Raw genomic sequence first — 18,649 nt, 5'->3', positions numbered from 1 at the left:
TGAACTGTGTCTTCTCCAGCTCATATGTTGAAATCCTAATCATCAGTACCTCTGAGTGTGATTCTGTTTGGAGACAGGGCCTTTAAAAAGGTGAGAGAGGTAAAATAAGGCCATTGTGGACCTGAATCCAATCTGAGGGTGCCCTTACAAGAGGAAATTTGCACAGGGCCACCAGGGCCCTGTACACAGAAGGATCAGCGTGTGAAGAGGCAACTAGAGGGTGGCTACCTGCCAGACACGGAGGGAAGTCTCAAAGGAAATCAACCGGTTGACACATTGATTTTGAACTTCTCTCTGGAACTATGAGTAAAATAAATTTCTTTTGCTTAAGTCATCTGGTCTGGTACTTTGTTATGGAAGCCTGAGCAAACACCTAGTGCAAGGGAAACTGAAAAGTAAAATCCTCATTATTCTAAACCCTGGGGGCCTATTTTTATGGAAGAAGAAGAGAATTGGTATTGTGGGGTAACTCAGAGACGCATAACCCCTGCCAGTTGAAGACCTTTTCTTTTTTAAAGGGTCCCAAGTAATGCTTCAGACTGAAACACTAAACTAAAACATCAGTAGTTAAGGGTTAAATTATGTTGCACCTACCTTCCTAACCCAGAGATAAAAGTCTGCAGTTCTTTCAATTGTTCATTTAGTAACTCCTGGGGCTGGTGAACAACCAGCTGTGGTATTGTCTTTTACTATTCAGTACCCCCTGGTCTCTGCACTTTACATGCTACTGGTTGAAGAGACTATCTCTCCCTGTAGACACCAAGCAGAATTTTCTCCCCTCGCTCCCCACCTCCCCCACGATCTGGCTCTCCAGCTCATGATCTGGTACAACTTACAAGCTCAATAAATACTTATTGAATAACTGTACAAATGAGATGCAATCTGAGCCACGTTGTGAAAAAATATATATATACACACACGGTAAGTACCTGGTACTGGAAGCTTCCCTTATGGCTCAGCTGGTAAAGAATCCGTCTACAACGCGGGAGAGGCGGGTTCGATCCCTGCGTTGGGAAGATCCCCTGGAGAAGGGAAAGGCTACCCACTCCAGTATTCTGGCCTGGAGAATTAAATGGACAGTACAGTCCACGGGGTCGCAAAGAGTTGGACACGACTGAACGACTTTCACTTTCTTTCCTTTCACGTGGTACTGAGGAGCGAAGGACATTGCAAACTTACCAGCGGGACGGTGGGCTTCAGCGTGGTCCAAATGTAGAGGGTGTGCAGGCAGGGACAGTGCAGGGGAACGTGGGCATGAAAGCACCACATTTAAGCGAGAGATGAGGCATAGGGAACCCTCCACTGTCGGTCTGCGTCCTCGTCCTTTGGCCGTCCTTGCAGTCATACGCGGTGAGGGTGTAGCATCCTACGGTGAGCGCAGGGATGAGAGGGAGGAAGAACCTGCAGGCAGACAATAGGTTTCTGTGCCTCCTCGGAACAAGCCTCACACCGCGGAGACTCTGCTTCTTTTATAAACCGTACCGGGTCTATTCAGGGGGGACACGACTGTGTCTTCGGAGGGAGCAAACGATTGGCAGCTTCCCTCCCACTCGCCCTGCCGCGCGACTCGTCTCCTGGCTCCTGGCGCGTGCACTCTGGAGGGGAGGACCCTTGACACTCCTTAGCTGAGCCGGGGGCGCGCGAGCCCGGGCGCGCGAGCCGGGGGCGGAGCGCGGCGACGGCGGAGCGGCTTATCCCGGGTCCCCGCTCGCCCGCTCGTGCCTCTGGGTCCCCAGGCTGGGATCCCGCCCGCTGGCCGCCTTGCAGGGGACGTGCTGCTGAGCCGCGCCTGCGACCAGGAGGACGTGCAGCCATGGACCGCCTGGCCTGGAGAGTGGCGGCACTGCTGCTCGGGCTGCTAGTGGAGGTAGGGCCGGGCCGGGCGGGGTAAGCGGGAGCAGCACCGAGCGGCCGCAGGAGCCCTGGGGGCCGAGGGCCGAGAGCCAGGGGCTCACCGGTGCGGAAGGCTCTGGGCCCTGGTGACAGGGTCGCCCGAGCCCTTCCCGCTCTTCTGCTGGCCCTCGGTGCCCCCGCCCCGCGTTTATCGATTCTCGCGAGTAGAGAGGACTCAGGAGCACCGTTTGCGCGCTCTGCGCCGGTTCCCAGCCCCGGGGCCTCGGCTCTGGTCCGCGCGAGGGTCTCGGGTGCGGCGCAGGCGGAGATTCCGGGCGCCCGTGGCCTGCGGCTCGGGGCTGGGGCGCCGCCGGGTCCAGGTGCGACCGCGCGGGTGCCCGGTTGTGGGAAGTGTCACGGGAGCACGAGTGAAATGGCGGGACAGTGAAGTCCTCGCTCGTGAAAATGGAGCGTGGAGTCTTCAGACGCGAGAGAAAACCTCGGAAGAGATGGCTGGTGGGTGTGGCCTTTTGGCGCCGAGACCCGGGACTTGTTGAAGCGCCTGCGGAGGCAGCGCCAGTAACCCGCAACCTCGTGGAGACCTCGACTGCCCACGACTGGAAAGGGGCGCCCTGGGATGGGGTCACCTCCTTCCTGATAAAACGGAGTCTTTAAAACGTGAGCTGGGGGTAGGTGCTGGGGTGCAGTGTGGATTAGGGCTTGTTCCATTCTTTGCTCGGCTTCATTATTTTCAAGGAAATTTTATTAATGGATGATGAGTATCTTAGCGTTTTCTCTTTTAGGTAGTACATCTCTGGAAATGACTCCTTGGTTTTCTTCATTTGTAAAGAAATACAAGTTACAAAATGTTGGGAGGGAGAGGCTTAGCTCTCCTGAAAGAAAGGTTGATGGAAAAGTTTCTCGTGCCAGGCGCCACCATAGCAAGACTTCCTATTTTTGTTCCGGTGTCCCCTTGGCTAAGTGGTTAAAATTTTTGTGGCGTGCTCTCCACTCCCTCCACTTGGATTGTCTTCGGTTATTCGGAATTTTATGACCTTAGGAATAACATCCTTTCCGTGATCACCAGAGAGATAATGGAGAAGTGAATCTGACACCACTGTTCACATAAAAAGGCATGCATCTGTACTTAACACGTGCAATCCTCCCCACACACACTTTAAAAATCAGCACTTGGTGAAATAATTTACACTAAAATTTAAATAACTGAATTGATGCTTTCACAAAGTCGAACATCTAGATGGTTGGTAATTTTTGTTTTCATGGGATGATGCAGTGTAGCCCGTTTTTACATGGTTGTCCCAAACATCAATTTCGTTTGTGGTAGAGAGGTGTCTCTGAGGCATTAAGGAGATTTCTTTCTCATTTATCACATGGAGTCTTAACGCATGAGTTATGTGTCTGAGATGTTTTTCATCTTTAGTGTGTTGCTCTGAATTTCATTTAATATTGGTTATCAGTACATTTTTGATGCTTTTGAAGTCCTGAATCACATACTTAAATGTGCAGTTTCTGTTGCTGAGATGTGGAAGCAAAGAGCTGTTTTCAATTTGAAGGTATAAGACAATTAAGAGAGATGTTGGGAGGCCTGACAGCCAGCTGCAACCTGGGATTCTCGTCTTTGTTTCTTTGTTATGCTTGCGCTGGTTTCATTGCGGTTCTAGTGTATTTGACCATAAACCACCTGGCAGCCTTTATGCCCTCTGGAATCCTCTTCCAAGTCAGAGTCACTCTCGGTTGCTTGGGGCAAGGGTGGGGGAAGTGTGCTTGGCAGAAGTCCTTGAGCAGGGAGAGTATCTAAAAGCTGTTTAAGAAGGGCTTTCCTCCAGCTGCTTCACATCCTTATACAGAAATTCACTTACCTGTTAGAGAGCTAGACTGCCTGTTTGTTTTTTAATTCGCAAACATAGAGTGCCTACCCTGTGTCAGGGATTGTTGTAAGCACTTGACAAATATTAGCTCATTAATCTTCTTAGCAATTACTTTAATTCCCTTTTTTGTTTCAAATGGGAGATGGTAAAGAGCTTGTCCACAGTCTCACTGCTGTGACATGCGAGGACTTGAGAGGTCAGCACTAGGAGTGGCCCGACCACCTGGTGCTATCTTCCTGCCTCTCCCATTGCTGGACACAGAGACACGGAGAGAATTTGTACAGGTCTGTCCTGAGGTCAGTGGTGGACTTGGAGAGGTATTGTCTCATGCAATGGGTAAGCCAACAAAATACCCATTAGGAACTCAGTTAACATTTCCTTAGGGGCCCATATAATTTAACATCCAAGCTCTGACCCTGGAGAGTGAAGTTGGGGACTGTCAGCAGTCACGTCCGCACAGTTAGGCAGCAACAGGACTGTCCTGGAAGCCCCAGGATGTGCTCACCCGAAAGCCCAGGCATGGCTGTTAGTAGAAATAGGCTGGGGGTGGCATTATCCCTTCCCCGGGGAGGCTTCAGGAAGCTCATTACTGAAGTGACCTTTTCTTTCCATCAACTTGGACTTGCCTGTGAACTGCGTGGGAAGCCAGTCCTCGAGGACCCTTGTTACATCTTTTCTCCTCCCCAGTCAATCTATGCCAGCCTTGGAGATCCCAGGCACATAGGCCATGGGGGAGGCCACAGAATAGGGAAATCCCAAAGCTCTTTGCAGGTCATGAAATTCTAAAGTTCTGTGTTTTTCTTCTGTTCTTTGGTTTCTGGGAGGCCCTGCGAACAATGCCTGCAGGAAGAGTGATGGTGTGAGCTGTCTCCTAGTAACTCTGGTGAATTAATTCCCGGTGGCCTTCACTGGGCTGCAGCAGCACCTTAGAAACTGAAAAAGAAAAGCAGTTTCAAAACTAATTATGCCTTAGTAGAACCTGGGGAGTCATTAGGTACTGAGCATGTGTGCGTATGGGCTTTTGTCAGGATGTGTGGTTTTCTGGATGTCTTCACTCCAACCTCTTTCTAGAGGTCAGGTTGTTGACACTTTGTTATATACTGAGTAGTATTTGTTCTGGGTTCTGTCCTCCCTGAAATGAGCCCAGAAATATGTAGTATATTATTTAGTATAAAATCACCGCCGTACCAGGGCTGGGGGCTCTGTGAGCATCCATTCTCAAGGGAAAAGACTCTCTGCTATGTTATTTTATTCAAGAGACTGGCATCAGTATCTTTCTGATCCTCCCCTGGACCAAAAGCTGGAAACCTTTAAGTGAGGCCGCCTTGTGTTTCAAAGTTATTCTGGCCAAAGAACATCCCTTCTTGGGCTGGAAAAAGGATTGGTCTTCTTTAGAGACAGTTGGAAAGGGGACATTGCCTCTTGAAACTAGGGAAACTAACAGAATTACTGAGTATTTTTCCAAGTCCATTGTATTTTGACACCCAGGAGTCTTGAAATTAGAACCAACTCATGTTTAAGAGTGTGTTTTATCTCATGCCATCTGTTTTTTGTACCCTGGAATTGCAGTGAATGTGGCAGCCGCTGGATGCCAATTTTCTGAAATAAACTAGTGCAGGTCTCCCTAAGCAACATGCAGTTTGAATGAAAGAGAAGACTGGAGGGAGTTTGTTATCTCTGGAAGCTCCCTGGAGGCCGGGTGATGAGGGTGAGAGGTGGCAGTGGTAAATGAACCTGGTGGGAAGGACTCTACTCAGAACTGCGGGAACTGGCTCCTGGTGTATGAAGAGGACCTGGGACTCTGGGCCCAGACTCTGGGGCCCTAATTAACCATGCATTCTTTGACTTGTGCAAGGCTATGAAGACCAGCTGGACAGCAGTGACTCTAGAGGTACATAGATTAGGCTAGTGGCCACTGAATTATTTAACCATAGGCTGGCAAGTGAATTTCTTAGAACCTACATTTATCCTCTCAATGAGGCCTCTCAGATGTCCCCCTCTTGATGAGGCCTACCTTGACCACTCTATATAAAATTCCAACCTAAATCTCTTCCCAGCACTCTGTCTCTAACTGAACCAATTCCCTCTTTCTCTGTATTTATTAACTTCAAAATATGATGGAATTTACTTCCCATAATCTACACATTATAAAGGCAAAAGTTTTGATTCACTTGTGTTAACTGAAATATCCCAAACTCCTGGAACAGTGCCTGGCATAGAGTAGGGATTCCATAAATATTTGAACAAGTGAAAAGAACCATGGGAAATGACCATGGGAGGAGGGAGCCAAATACATCTTCAGTAGGAGAGGGGAAGGTAATGTATTAGCTATGACTCTGAAGGGTCTTTGTGTGCTAATCACACAAAGAACTAATCATTATGTGAACACCTGTAGAGATGGAAACTCACTATCTCTAAAGCACTGTATCAATATTTTGGATAATTTTGGTTGTTAAAGTTTTTGTTGTGTTGAGTAGAAGTGCCTGCATTGTTTCTACCTGGTCCTAGTTCTGTATCCTTGTGCTTTTCAGAAGAAATGTAATCACAATGACAGCCCTTTAATTGAACACAGCTGTGTTAGTCTCCATGTGTCCTCTTGGTTTCATTTCCTTCTGTGATTTCTCACAAGACATGGTTTTGAATCATCTCATCATCCTCACAGCTGCCCTTTGAAAACTGCCAAGCTGGACGGACAGTGGTTAGGAAATTATCACTGAAAAACTGGTCCTAGAAAAAAAGACCTTGGAGTACAAAGTGAAGTTTGGCCTTGGAGTACAAAATGAAAAGGGCAAAGGCTAACAGAGTTTTGCCAAGAGAATGCACTGGTCATAGCAAACACGCTCTTCCAACAACACAAGAGAAGACTCTAAACATGGACATCACCAGATGGTCAGTACTGAAATCAGATTGATTATATTCTTTGCAGCCAAAGATGAAGAAGCTCCATACAGTCAGCAAAAACAAGACCAAGAGCTGCCTGTGGCTCGGGTCATTAACTCCTTATTGCAGAATTGAAGAAAGTAGGGGAAACCACTAAACCATTCAAGTATGACCTAAATCAAATCCCTTATGCTTATACAGTGGAAGTGACAAATAGATTCAAGGGATTATATCTGATAGACAGAGTGCCTGAAGAACTATGGACGGAGGTTCATAACATTGTATGGAAGGTGGTGATCAAAACCATCCCCAAGAAGAAGAAATGCAAAAAGGCAAAATGGTTGTCTGAGGAGGCCTTACAAATAGCTGAGAAAAGAAGAAAAGTGAAAAGCAAAGGAGAAAAGAAAAGATATATCCATCTGAATGCAAAGTTCCAAAGAATAGCAAGGAGAGATAAGAAAGCCTTCCTCAGTGATCAATGCAAAGAAATAGAGGAAAACAACAGAATGGAAAAGACTAGAGATCTTTTCAAGAAAGTTAGAGATAGCAAGGGAATGTTTCATGAAAAGAGGGGTAGAATAAAGGACAGGAACAGTATGGACCCAACAGACGCAGACGATATTAAGAAGAGGTGGCAAGAATACTCAGAAGAACTACACAAAAAAGATCTTAATGACCCAGAGAACCATGATGGTGTGATCACTTACCTAGAGCCAGACATTCTGGAGTGTGAAGTCAAGTGGGTCTTAGGAAACAGCAACACGAACAAAGCTACTGGAGGTGAAGGAATTCTAGCTGAGCTATTTCAGATCCTAAAAGATGATGTTGTGAAAATGCTGCATTCAATATCCCGGCAAATTTGGAAAACAGCAGTGGTCACAGGACTGGAAAAGGTCAGTTTTCCTTCCAGTCACGAAGAAAGGCAATGCTAAAGAATGTTCAAACTACTGCACAATTGCATTCATCTCACATGCTAGCAAAGTAATGCTGAAAATTCTCCAAGCTAGCCTTCAACAGTATGTGAGCCAAGAACTTCCAGATGTTCAAGCTGGATATAGAAAAGGCAGAGGAACCAGAGATCAAATTGCCAACATCTCTTGGATCATCATAAAAGCAAGAGAGTTCCAGAAAAACGTCTACTTCTGCTTTATTGACTATGCCAAAGCCTTTGACTGTGGGAATCACAGCGAAGTGTGAAAAATTCTTCAAGAGATGGGAATATCAGACCACCTAACGTGCCTCCTGAGAAATCTGTATGCAAGTCAAGAAGCAACTGTTAGAACCAGACATGGAAGAATGGAATGGTTCCAAACTGGGAAAGGAGTACGTCAAGACTACATATTGTCACCTTGCTTATTTAACATCTATGCAGAGTACATCATGTCCAGTCCTGGGCTGGATGTGCAAGATTGCCATGAGAAATATTAATAACCTCAGATATGCAGATGACACCACCCTTATGGCAGAAAGTGAAGAGGAACTAAAGAACCTCTTGATGAAAGTGAAAGAGGAGAGTGAAAAAGCTGCATTAAAGCTCATCATTCAAAAAACGAATATCATTGCATTTGGTCCCATCACTTCATGGCATATAGACGGGGAAACAATGGAAACAGTGAGAGGCTATTTCCTTGGGCTCCAAAATCACTGCAGATGGTGACTGCAGCCCTGAAATTAAAAGGTGCTTGCTCCTTAGAAGAAAAGCTATGACCAACCTAGATAGCATATTAAAAAGCAGAGACATTACTTTGCTGACAAAATGTCGTTAAAGCTATGGTTTTTCCAGTAGTCATGTATGGATGTGAGAGTTGGACCATAAAGAAAGCTGAGCACCAAAGAATTGATGCTTTTGAACTGTGGTGTTGGAGAAGATTCTTGAGAGTCTCTTGGAGAGCAAGTGGATCCAACGAGTGAATCCTAAAGGGAATCAGACCTGAATATTCATTGGAATATTCTTTGGAAGGACTGATGCTGAAGCTGAACTTCCAATACTTTGGCCACCAGATGTGAAGAACTGACTCATTGGAAAAGACCCTGATGCTAGAAAAGATTGAAGGTAGGAGGAGAACAGGATGACAGAGGGTGAGATGGTTGGATGGCATCACCAACTCAATGGATGTGAGTTTGGGCAGACTCTGGGCCTTGGTGGTAGAAGTTCGTGATGGACAGGGAAGCTGCAGCTCCGTGGGGTCTCAAAGAGGCGGACACGAGTGAGTGACTGAACTGAAATGAGAAAAAGACCACTCAAGAGTGAATAAAACAGGGTTCAAAGTTTCATAGTGGGAAAAAAGTTTGATTTAGCTTTATTTGGAAAAATCAAAGCCCAGATTATAAAATAAGTTAATTTTATTCCAAATTCTCATTTTTAGAATTGAATCAACGGGTGAGGGATTATTTTTCTGGTAAAAGTCTGTGATGCATAATAGCATAGGGAGGGATTATTTTTCTGGTAAAAGTCTGTGATGCATAATAGCATAGTCCTCACTTGACTTTGGAAGTTAGTGGCATGATCATATTAAGAATCTTTTCTGTTTTTCCAGAATTACTTGCTTGAGTAATCAATCCCACCATCTCCAGGTGGGGGCAGGAGGGCCATCCTCAGCTTCTCTTGGTCTTTTTTTATCCATATCATTCTGTTTTGCACATCTGTAGGGTCATTATTAACAGGTACCTTCCATAGGCTTGGTGTATCTTTGTAAGATCTGCGTAAAGATCTGCAAGGTCACTTTGCCGCCCATCTGTGTGTTACTGGTGTTGTACTTACTTGCCCTGTGATCCTGGCACGGGAGGTTGCTTATGGAGCTGCTCTTGTTAAGTGGGCTGGGGTGTTGGTACACTTTTTAGAAGGAACGAGTTCAGTGTTGTGTGCATTTTGTCATGCAGCCTTTGGCTTGACTCCCATCTCTTCCCCACTGGGACTTGTTTGAACAATAAGGACATGCTGTTCTGTAGATGTGCGCTCACTGGCACTGTCAAAGCCCTTGTTTAGACCTTTTCGTTATGCAGATAAAATAGTCCAAGAGATTCACCTTGACTTTGCAGTGACAGATCAGTCTCTTTAACCTCAGCTGCTGGTAACCCACAAATCCTCATAACAGTTGTAGAGTGTTTAGTATAATATTTAAAACCTGAGTTGAGGACTATATATTCATTCTAATTATGTTTTATGTTACTTCCTTCATCTCATCTTCTTAAGCCTGTTGGAATATTGGTTTTTAAAATCAGGTGTCCTTTATGGTTTTGTGCCATATAAAGATTTCACTATCACACCATTTTCAGCTTTTCCAATGGAGTAATAAAAATGTTGAACTGAGCCAAGTCAAAGATGGAGACTCTTACCTGGGTTGAAGTAGATGATTGAGATTTTGACTTGGAGAATACTGATGTCCTTAATTTTAAAAAGTCAGAATTTAGCTTTAAATATGCAGTGCTTTGAAGTGTTTCCTTGGTGAGGAAAGATCCAGCAAATGAAAGTCTGGAACTCCAGCAAGATATCTAAATTTGGGAGTCATTTTGTGCTCATGCTGCAGAGCAGTTGAGAGCTTAATGCAGAGCTGTTGTGCTTGGTGAGTTGGACACGGTGACCTTTGCTGGTTGGGGTTAATGAGGCAAGTGGTCAGCGAATACAGAAGCAATGAATATGAATATACATATGTTTTCAAGAAGTGCATCTGCATACTTCAAAGTTCTTGAAGAGCACAGTATCCTCAGACCAGAACAAAGAAGTAGTATCTTATAAATCAGGTTTGAAATTGATCAGTTGTGTACTTGAAGCACAGAAGACATGTGATAGTAGTTTCTTGTTTAGATGTTGTCTTACTCCAATTTGAGCTGCTATAACAAAGTACAGAATACTACTTACTGGGTGGTTTATAAACAACAAAAGTTCTGGAGGCTGGCAAGTCAGTAAGGGCACCTGCAAGGTTCATTTCTGGTGAGGACTGTCTTCCTGGTTCAGAGCTGGGATCTCTGCCTGTGTCTTCATATGGTAGAAGGGGTAAGCAGTCTCTGTAGAGTCTCTTTTATAAGAGCACCTATCCCATTCATGAGGGCTCTGCACTGTGATCTAATCACATTCTAAGTGTTCCCACCTCCTAATGCCACGACCCTAGCTTTGAGAATTCAACATGATTTCTAGGGGACATGAACATTCAGAGCATAGCAGATGGCAACATGGTGATGTGTTGTGGAATCTCAGCTCTTTGTCTATTGACTGGTGGGCTTTTGAGTGAATTACTTAGGCTCTCATCAACTCAGTTGAGTCATCTATAAGAAAAGAAGTGCCCCAGCTTTCCCAGAGGGAAACTCTGGGAATATTCACCTCTTGAAATTCAGCTCTCTGCACAGGATAGACCAGCAGATTGTGAATATCGTCACTTGTTTCTAAGCAAGGTTCTTTGCCGAGGTTCCCTGCCAAAATGGAGAGAGGGTTCCAAAAAATACCTTTTCTAAAAAAATGTGTACTTTATTTATTTATTTTTGGAGGTACTGGGTCTTCGTTGCTACATGTGCTGTTCTTTAATTTTGGTCAGTGGGGACTACTCTCTAGTTGCGGTGTGCGGATTTCTCATTGAGGTGGCTTCTCTGCTTGCAGAGCACAGGCTCTCGGGCACATGGGCTTAGTAGTTGTGGCTCCCAGGCTTTAGACACAGGCTCAATAGTTATGGAGCACCGGTTTAGTTGCTCTGAGACGTGGAACCTTCCCAGATCAGGGATCAGGCCAACATCTCCTGCAGTGGCAGGCAGATTATTTACTGAGCCACCAAGGAACACCCCCAAAATACCTTTTTGTTTAAAAATTTCGCTTTCTTGCCTTCTTGTTGTTGTTGTTCAGTTTCTCAGCCGTGTCCGACTCTTTGCGACCCCATGGACTGCAGAATGCTGTCCTGTAGCTCACTATCTCCTGGAGTTTGCTCAAATTCATGTCCATTGAATCGGTGATGTCATCAAAACGATGTCATCCTCTGTTGTCCCAACTGTTCAAAAAAGTGAAAGGAAGATTGTGATTATTGTCATCTTTGCCTCTTCATTGTTGCTCTGGGTAAAGCAATGAAAGAGTGCAAATAAATGTTCTCTTCCCCTGCTGTGCAGTGTGGATGATGGAGCAGAAGGCAGCATCCACACAGGTCACACCTGGACTTTAATGGGGAAGTAAAGATGAGTGAGGGAGAAGGCAATGGCAGCCCACTCCAGTACTCTTGCCTGGAATATCCCATGGACGGAGGAGCCTAGTAGGCTACAGTCCACAGGGTCGCTAAGAGTCGGACACGACTGAGCAACTTTTTTTTTTTTTTTCCCAGTGAGTAGTATCAGGTTTTTATTGCATGCAATCTTCAATAGAATAAAAGAGATTGCATTTAAAAAAACCCAACAACCCTTATAACATCTGTCTTTCAGAATTTTGAACCTTTCACTCACAGCTTTATTAGGATGAACATCCTCCTGGTTTGCGCCTAGAACACTAACGAGGCACAGTTACTGAATTGCTTTAGAAGAGCAACTTCACTTTCACTTTTCATTTTCATGCATTGGAGAAGGAAATGGCAACCCACTCCAGTGTTCTTGCCTGGAGAATCCCAGGGACAGGAGCCTGGTGGGCTGCCGCCTGTGGGGTCGCACAGAGTCGGACACGACTGACGTGACTTAGCAGCAGCAGTGAGATGAGTGAAACCCTTTGGCTCTTTAGCTTGTCTTGGTCTCTTGGTGTTTTGTAATTTGTGACAGTTTTTTTGAAAGAATCAAACTCTCGCTTCCTGGAGAAAGTGGTGGGGAGTGTGGGAGTGTGTGTGTGAGGGTTGCTTAAAGTCCCTATTGCAGTACCTTGTTCCCGTGTGTGTGGGTGCTCAGTCGCTCAGTCGTGTCTGACTCTTTGCAGCCCCATGGACTGTAGCCTGCCAGGCTCCTCTGTTCATGGAATTTTCCAAGCAAGAGTCCTGGAGTGGATTGCCATTTCGTTCTCCAAGGAATCTTCCTGACCCTGGGATCCAACCCATGACTCTTTCATTCTTCACCACCACGCCACCTGGGAAGCCCACCTTGTTTCCTTAGTTAGAAAAGAAGCCGGGATGAGAAGTGGGATGGGAAGCGTGCGGGGTGTCTGAAGCAAGGCCCATAGTCCCATCGTTCTTGCACTGCTGCAGGGACTGTGCCCTTAGCTAAAGTCTCTGCAACTCAGCTGCTCTCTACTGACATTGTATATTTCAAGCAATTCAGAGTTCTTTTCAGGAACCCTGGATTCTTTCTGTTCTTTTTTACTAATTTCTTGTCACTTTTCACCTGACCATTTTTCTCTAGCTCAGAGAGTGTCAAAGTTTTTGTTTGTATACTTTCTTAAGGAACTTTCAGAAACTATATACACCTGCATGTATTTTTTTAACTTGACATGCAGTCTTTTGTTACAGATTTTAAATGACTAATGAATTGGATTCAATGAGATGAATAGATTTGATCTCTTGTGTATTGTGAAAGTTAGCTATTTAAGATTAAACTAGAATAGCCCTCGTTGTATACAGTGAAATTTAAATACCAGTAGCCAGGACTTCCCTGGTGATTCAGTGGTTAAGAATCTGCCTGCCCAGTGTAGGGGCACTGGTTCGATACCTGGTCTGGGAAGATCCCACATGCTGCAGAGCAGCGAAGCCCATGTGCCATAACTACTGAACCCCGTGTGCCTACAAAGGGTAAAAATTAAAATTTTCCATAACCTCCTGCTCCTTCTGCCTCTGTAACTCAGCTTGCTCCTTGCAAAGTCTGGATCACGTAGATCATGTGGTCTCAGAAAGTGGGGACTTAACAATACTAGGAGCTGGAGCTTATCTCACTCCCCCTTGTCCTTCTCTTTGCAATTGCCCAGCCCTTGCAAACCTGCTTAATCATGCCTGTCCGTGTAAAGGTCAGGCATCCCCTTCCCCATCCTGACTGCTGTTCCCACGCATGCGAAACCCTTTAAACCAGCCTATTAACAGCCAGTGTCGCCCACTATAAGCTGTCTATGAAAACTCTGTAACCCCTTTGTTCGGGGCTCAGAGCTTGGAGTGTTAACTGCTCTGGGCCCGCTGGCGTAGTAAACGTGAGACCTCCAGCTCTCCGAGTGTGGTGCTTGGTTTCTTGAGTAGTGGTTTCTGCAACACCTAGAGCCCATGCTCTGCAACCGGAGAGACTCCCACGGTGGGAAATCCACACACCACAACTAGAAGAGTAGCCCTGATCACCACAACTAGAGAAAGCTTGTGCACAGCCTTGAAGACCTAGTGTAACCAAAAAAAAAAATAATACCAGTAGCAATTTGATACTGATTATTGTGGAGGAAGAATGTCACCTGCGGTATCAGTAAACAAAGGATGTTGTGGCCTCTAAGCCAGCAGCTACTGCTGCCTCACAGACTGTGCACCCTGAGGGGATTCAGGATAGAGAAAAACAGGATACTGGCCCTAAATAGTTAAAATGCGTAGCAAAGGAAGGATTTCAAAGAACCTAGACTTTTGCATCTTCTCATACTTAGAAAAGTAGTAAATTCATTAACTTGAGATGCCAGGTTTTCTTTTTTTAAAAATATTGATTTATTTTGGTCATGCAGTGTCTTCATTGTGGCCTGCGAGATCTTAGTAGTGGCAGGTGGGATCTAGTTCTCTGATGAGAGGTTGAATTTGGGCCCCCTACATTAGGAGCACAGAGGCTTAACCACTGGACCAGCAGGGAAGTCCCAAGATGCCTGGTTTTCTTTAGCAGTAATCTTTTAATACTCTTAACTGCCTGTGTTGTTTTGTTTATATATATATATCCTAGCTCCTCCCATACCTCTTTGGAACAGTCTTTTAGCTACCTGAGAACCTGTCTCCAGGGCTTATGTCCTCAGGATATCTGCTGAATAAAACAATTCTCAACTCCTGGGTTGTGTCTTATAATTCCTTTATTAATAAGCAAACAAGTTCATCTTATAACATTTGGAAATTTTATATCATATGCTTTTCTCTTTGATCTTCTGTTTCCATTCTGCTTCCCCCACAGAGATTTATTCTAGTGAAATCTATGCTTAATAGTCTGTTTCTGATATCCATTTTTATAACAAAAATATATATCTTGAGTTAATTTTTGAAACATTGCCTCAGATAAATCATTAAAAGATTAAAGAGTTATTATTACAGCTATTACTATACATTTGATTGAAACAATATAAATATATTACAAACTGAATATTATTAAACAGAAAAACAGTATTAAACAGTAAACATTTACTGGCAATACATTTCTGAGTGAGGTGGATGAGGGTTTTTTGTTTTTCATTTAGATCATGTGTCACTGGTAGAAATGGAAGAAGTTTCCTGTTGAACTTCTTCTGAGTAATGTGCCCAAACCTCATAGTAAACTATGATCAGGCTGTTTTTCAATTTAATTAAAAGCAAAATATTTGAGAACACCTGAGGTGTAAAGTATGCGTTGACAAGGGTAGTCTCCTTGATGGGACTTCAGCGAGGTTCGTTTGAGCTGTCTTCTTGACTAGGCCTCTCCTTGGCCTTGCACATCTGTCTGCACTGACCCCACATTTAGCAAGAATCTTGCTAAGTTATCCCCCTACCCTGGATATCCAATTACTTTGCCCTGCCTTCAGTAAGAATTCTCTTAAGTCAACTTAGCAAGAATGTCCCTCCCCTTGATGTGTCCTGCTAGTGATTTTCCATCCCCTGACTCCCTCACTCTGCTCCTTGGCTATAAACCCCCACTTGTCCTTGTTGATTTTGGGATTCAGCTCCATCACACTCTCCCCTGGGCTCACAGCCTTGAATAAAGTCTTTCTTAACATTTTAACATGTGTCAGAGTAATTTCTCTTTAAGAGAGTTGATACCAGTATGTGCAGTGGCCTTAGACAGATACCTAAACAGTTTTCAGTTCTAGACCAGTACAGCCTATAAGGATAGGAATGAGCGGGAGGTGTACCTTGTTTTGTGGAGAGGAGAAGGCTGATTGTGAAAGGGGAACTAGCGCAGCCACTTGCCCAGCATCTTCACCGGAGCGTGTGTTCTTAGGAAGGTCAGTTTCAGGAAAGAGGGCCCATAAGAAAGTCTAGAAATTGCATTTTTAACAGTATGTGGACTTGAGACCACAGGTTGCTTGATGCGTTTACCACTCCCTTGCAGGAGAGGACCTGGTGACCACAATCATGACACCTGGGCTTCGGGCAGCGGAGCCGGGTGTGAGGGGCCGTCACTGTGGTGGCTGGTCAGGCTGCCGTGTGGTCGGCTCTGTGGGCAGTGAGTCTTCTTCTGGACTTCATCCTGGGCAGGGTCATGCTTCTCTCAGGGCTAGAGGGGTCAGCCTCTTCATCAGGCCTCTGGCTGGTCCCTTTCCGAGTGTCAGCATGACCTGCTATTGATGCATTTCATGAAACTGCCAAGAGTAGAGATAGGTTTACTTAGTTTATTTTATCTCATTCCCACCCTTTCGATCGGAATTCAGTTGTGTGTTGCCGCATCCAGCATAGTGGGTGAGAAAGACCTGAAACGGGGGCGAGCACATAATGAAAAGACAGACACATAAAATTTGGCAAGTGCGGAGTCAGGGGGCCCTCCTGCTCTCCGTGGCAGGAAGACAAAATGGGCCTTTCAGCCCGCACTTTTATTGGCAGAAGAGATTATTAGGGAATAGCTATACTGGGGAGCTCAATTAGCACCCCATAAAAAGAGAGTAAAGTTAAGGCTCTGCTGTTGATCAGGAATATCTTGTTTTGTTTCCATGGGGATGGCAGGGGTAGGCAGTGAAGTGGAGCAGTGAGCAAGTCCAGCCCCAAGAATGTCCCGTTCGGCATGCTTCCTAGGACAGTCACGAGGGTGCAGTTTGCCGCACCCTGGAGTCATGGGGCGGGTTCTGGTCTCTGGGTTGCTCCAGCAGGCTACAACAGTATGTCTAGTTCTATTTTTGGCAGCTGGCTCAGGATCTCATTGAAAGCACCATCTCAAAGAGGTGAGGGAACCAGAATAAAGGAAACTTTTACTATCTACCTAACACCTAACATCCATCTGACTTAAGTCCTCTGTGTATTAGTACTTTGAGCACAAATGTAATTAATGCCGTTACGTCTTCAGAAGGAAACTTAAAGTCGTGTAAAACTTTTCAATGAAGCCAGCTCCTCTCTGACCTTGAACGCTAACCTTCCGTTTGCTTTCTCCTCTGATTTTTAGCAAGTTTGCACTATCTTTGCTGAAAATGTCTTAGGACACTAAAACAGCTCCTTCTTTGATAGTCAGCGTCGCCGGTGATGCCAGGGTCTGGTGTTGTCCCTTTAGCCTACTGTGTTTTAGGCCATGGTCTGAAATCCTTACTCTGTGGGGTCACTGGCTACAAGGGGGCTGGAGTGAAAGAATGGGTGACTATGTGTGTGAAGGTGGGAGGTGGGGAATTGTTCAGTGCAATGCACAGCCATACTGTCTCTGTGCAGGGAAATCGTGGCTCCTGGGAGACTGAGCAGCGATGGTTGGAATTGGCATTAGCAGAGCATTTACAGGTGGCAGGGCCCGTCCACTGATGAAAGCAGTATCTGTCTTCCATGAGGTTTTCCACAAGGAAACAAGTTAGCAGGTATGAAACACACATAATTTGTATCAGTTTACATTTATTTCTCTAGGGAAAGTTTAGGGTAAACATTTGAAAAAATAATAGGATTCTCTTGTGTGCCTCTAATTACAGAGTCCTTTAGTTAGACTGTATATTGATTAGAATGCTTTCACCCCTAAGTGGTGGTGGTGGTGTTCAGTTGCTCAGTTGTGGCCGACTCTTTTTGACCCCATGGACTGCAGCACACCAGGCTTCCCTGTCCTGCACCATCTCCTGGAGCCATCCAGCCATCTCATCCTCTGTCGTCCCCTTCTCCTCCTGCCGTCAGTCTTTCCCAGCATCAGGGTCTTTTCTAATGAGTCAGCTCTTTGCATCAAGTGGCCAAAGGATTGGAGTTTCAGCTTCAGCATCAGCCCTTCCAGTGAATATTCAGGATTAATTTCCTTTAGGACGGACTGGTTTGATCTCCTTGCTGTCCAAGGGACTCTCAAGAGTCTTCTCCAGCACCACAGTTCAAAAGCATCAGTTGTAAATTTGGTCCACTGTAATGCAAACCACATCAGCACTCTTGCCTTGAAAACCCTGAGTAACAGGGTTCTGCCTTTGTGGCTGCATTGTGGGTTGTAGCTGCATTGTGGGTTGTAGCAATCCTTCATGTTATGCAAATAAATCAACTTCCGCAGCTCTCTGTGAGGGCATAGGTGTATTTTTTCTGTTCTGGTCTAGCAGTATGACTTGTTTCCCCCCCCCCTGCCCATTATTTCTCTATGTGAAACTCATTTGGGATGAGGATGGTATTGGATCAGCATTTTCAAGTCAAAAATCAACCCAGTGACTCAGATATAAACACACATAAAACTTGCTAGCATGTAGCATTAATTATTTTTTGAAACATCTTATATTTCAGTATTTTTTAAACTCTCCACTGTTATTTACTTTTTCTGATTTATAAGTGATGATGGTGATGATGTGGTAACTAGTACTTACTGTGTTTTTACTATGTGTCAAAGACTATTTTAAAAAATTTTTTTGATACTTTCAAATTTTCTTTTTCTCTTTTTTTCAGTTTTACTGAGGTATACTTGACAAATTAAAATGATATATATTTAAGGAGTATAATATGATGATGTGATATGTGAATATTTGTGAAATGAGCACCACAGTCAAAGTCATTGACATTTTATTACCTCATGTCACCTTGCGTGTGTGTGTGTGGTAAGAACACTTAAGATCAACTCTCTTAAGAAAATTTCAAGTATAATTTTATTAGCTTCAGTCACCATGCGGTAGATTAGATCTCCAGAACTTATGCATCCTATATAACTGAACTTTTATACCAACACCTTTTCATTTCCCCATCCTCTCAACTCTTGCAACCACCATTGGCTCTGCTTTTATGAGTTCGACTTTCTTAGATTCCACATATAAGTAAGATTATATAGTATTTATGTTTGTGAGTTGTCTTATTGCACTTAGCATAATGTCCTCCAGGTTCATGTAT

The 18,649-nt window shown here is 44.7% G+C and overlaps 1 protein-coding gene across 1 annotated transcript in view; it reads left to right on the top strand.

Annotated features, from left to right (window-relative positions):
* Window positions 1-1,669: 1,669 nt before the first annotated feature.
* Window positions 1,670-18,649, top strand: part of VOPP1 (VOPP1 WW domain binding protein) — a 158,277-nt gene continuing 141,297 nt past the window's right edge. Inside the window, exon 1 of the mRNA XM_065935223.1 lies at window positions 1,670-1,867. Coding sequence (XP_065791295.1) covers window positions 1,814-1,867 — 54 coding nt within the window. The 5' untranslated portion in view covers window positions 1,670-1,813. The remainder of the gene's footprint in view (window positions 1,868-18,649) is intronic.

The sequence above is a fragment of the Muntiacus reevesi genome, chromosome 4 (genome assembly GCF_963930625.1).
Source record: "Muntiacus reevesi chromosome 4, mMunRee1.1, whole genome shotgun sequence".
NCBI lineage: Eukaryota > Metazoa > Chordata > Mammalia > Artiodactyla > Cervidae > Muntiacus > Muntiacus reevesi.
This window is presented reverse-complemented; position numbering and strand designations above follow the sequence as displayed.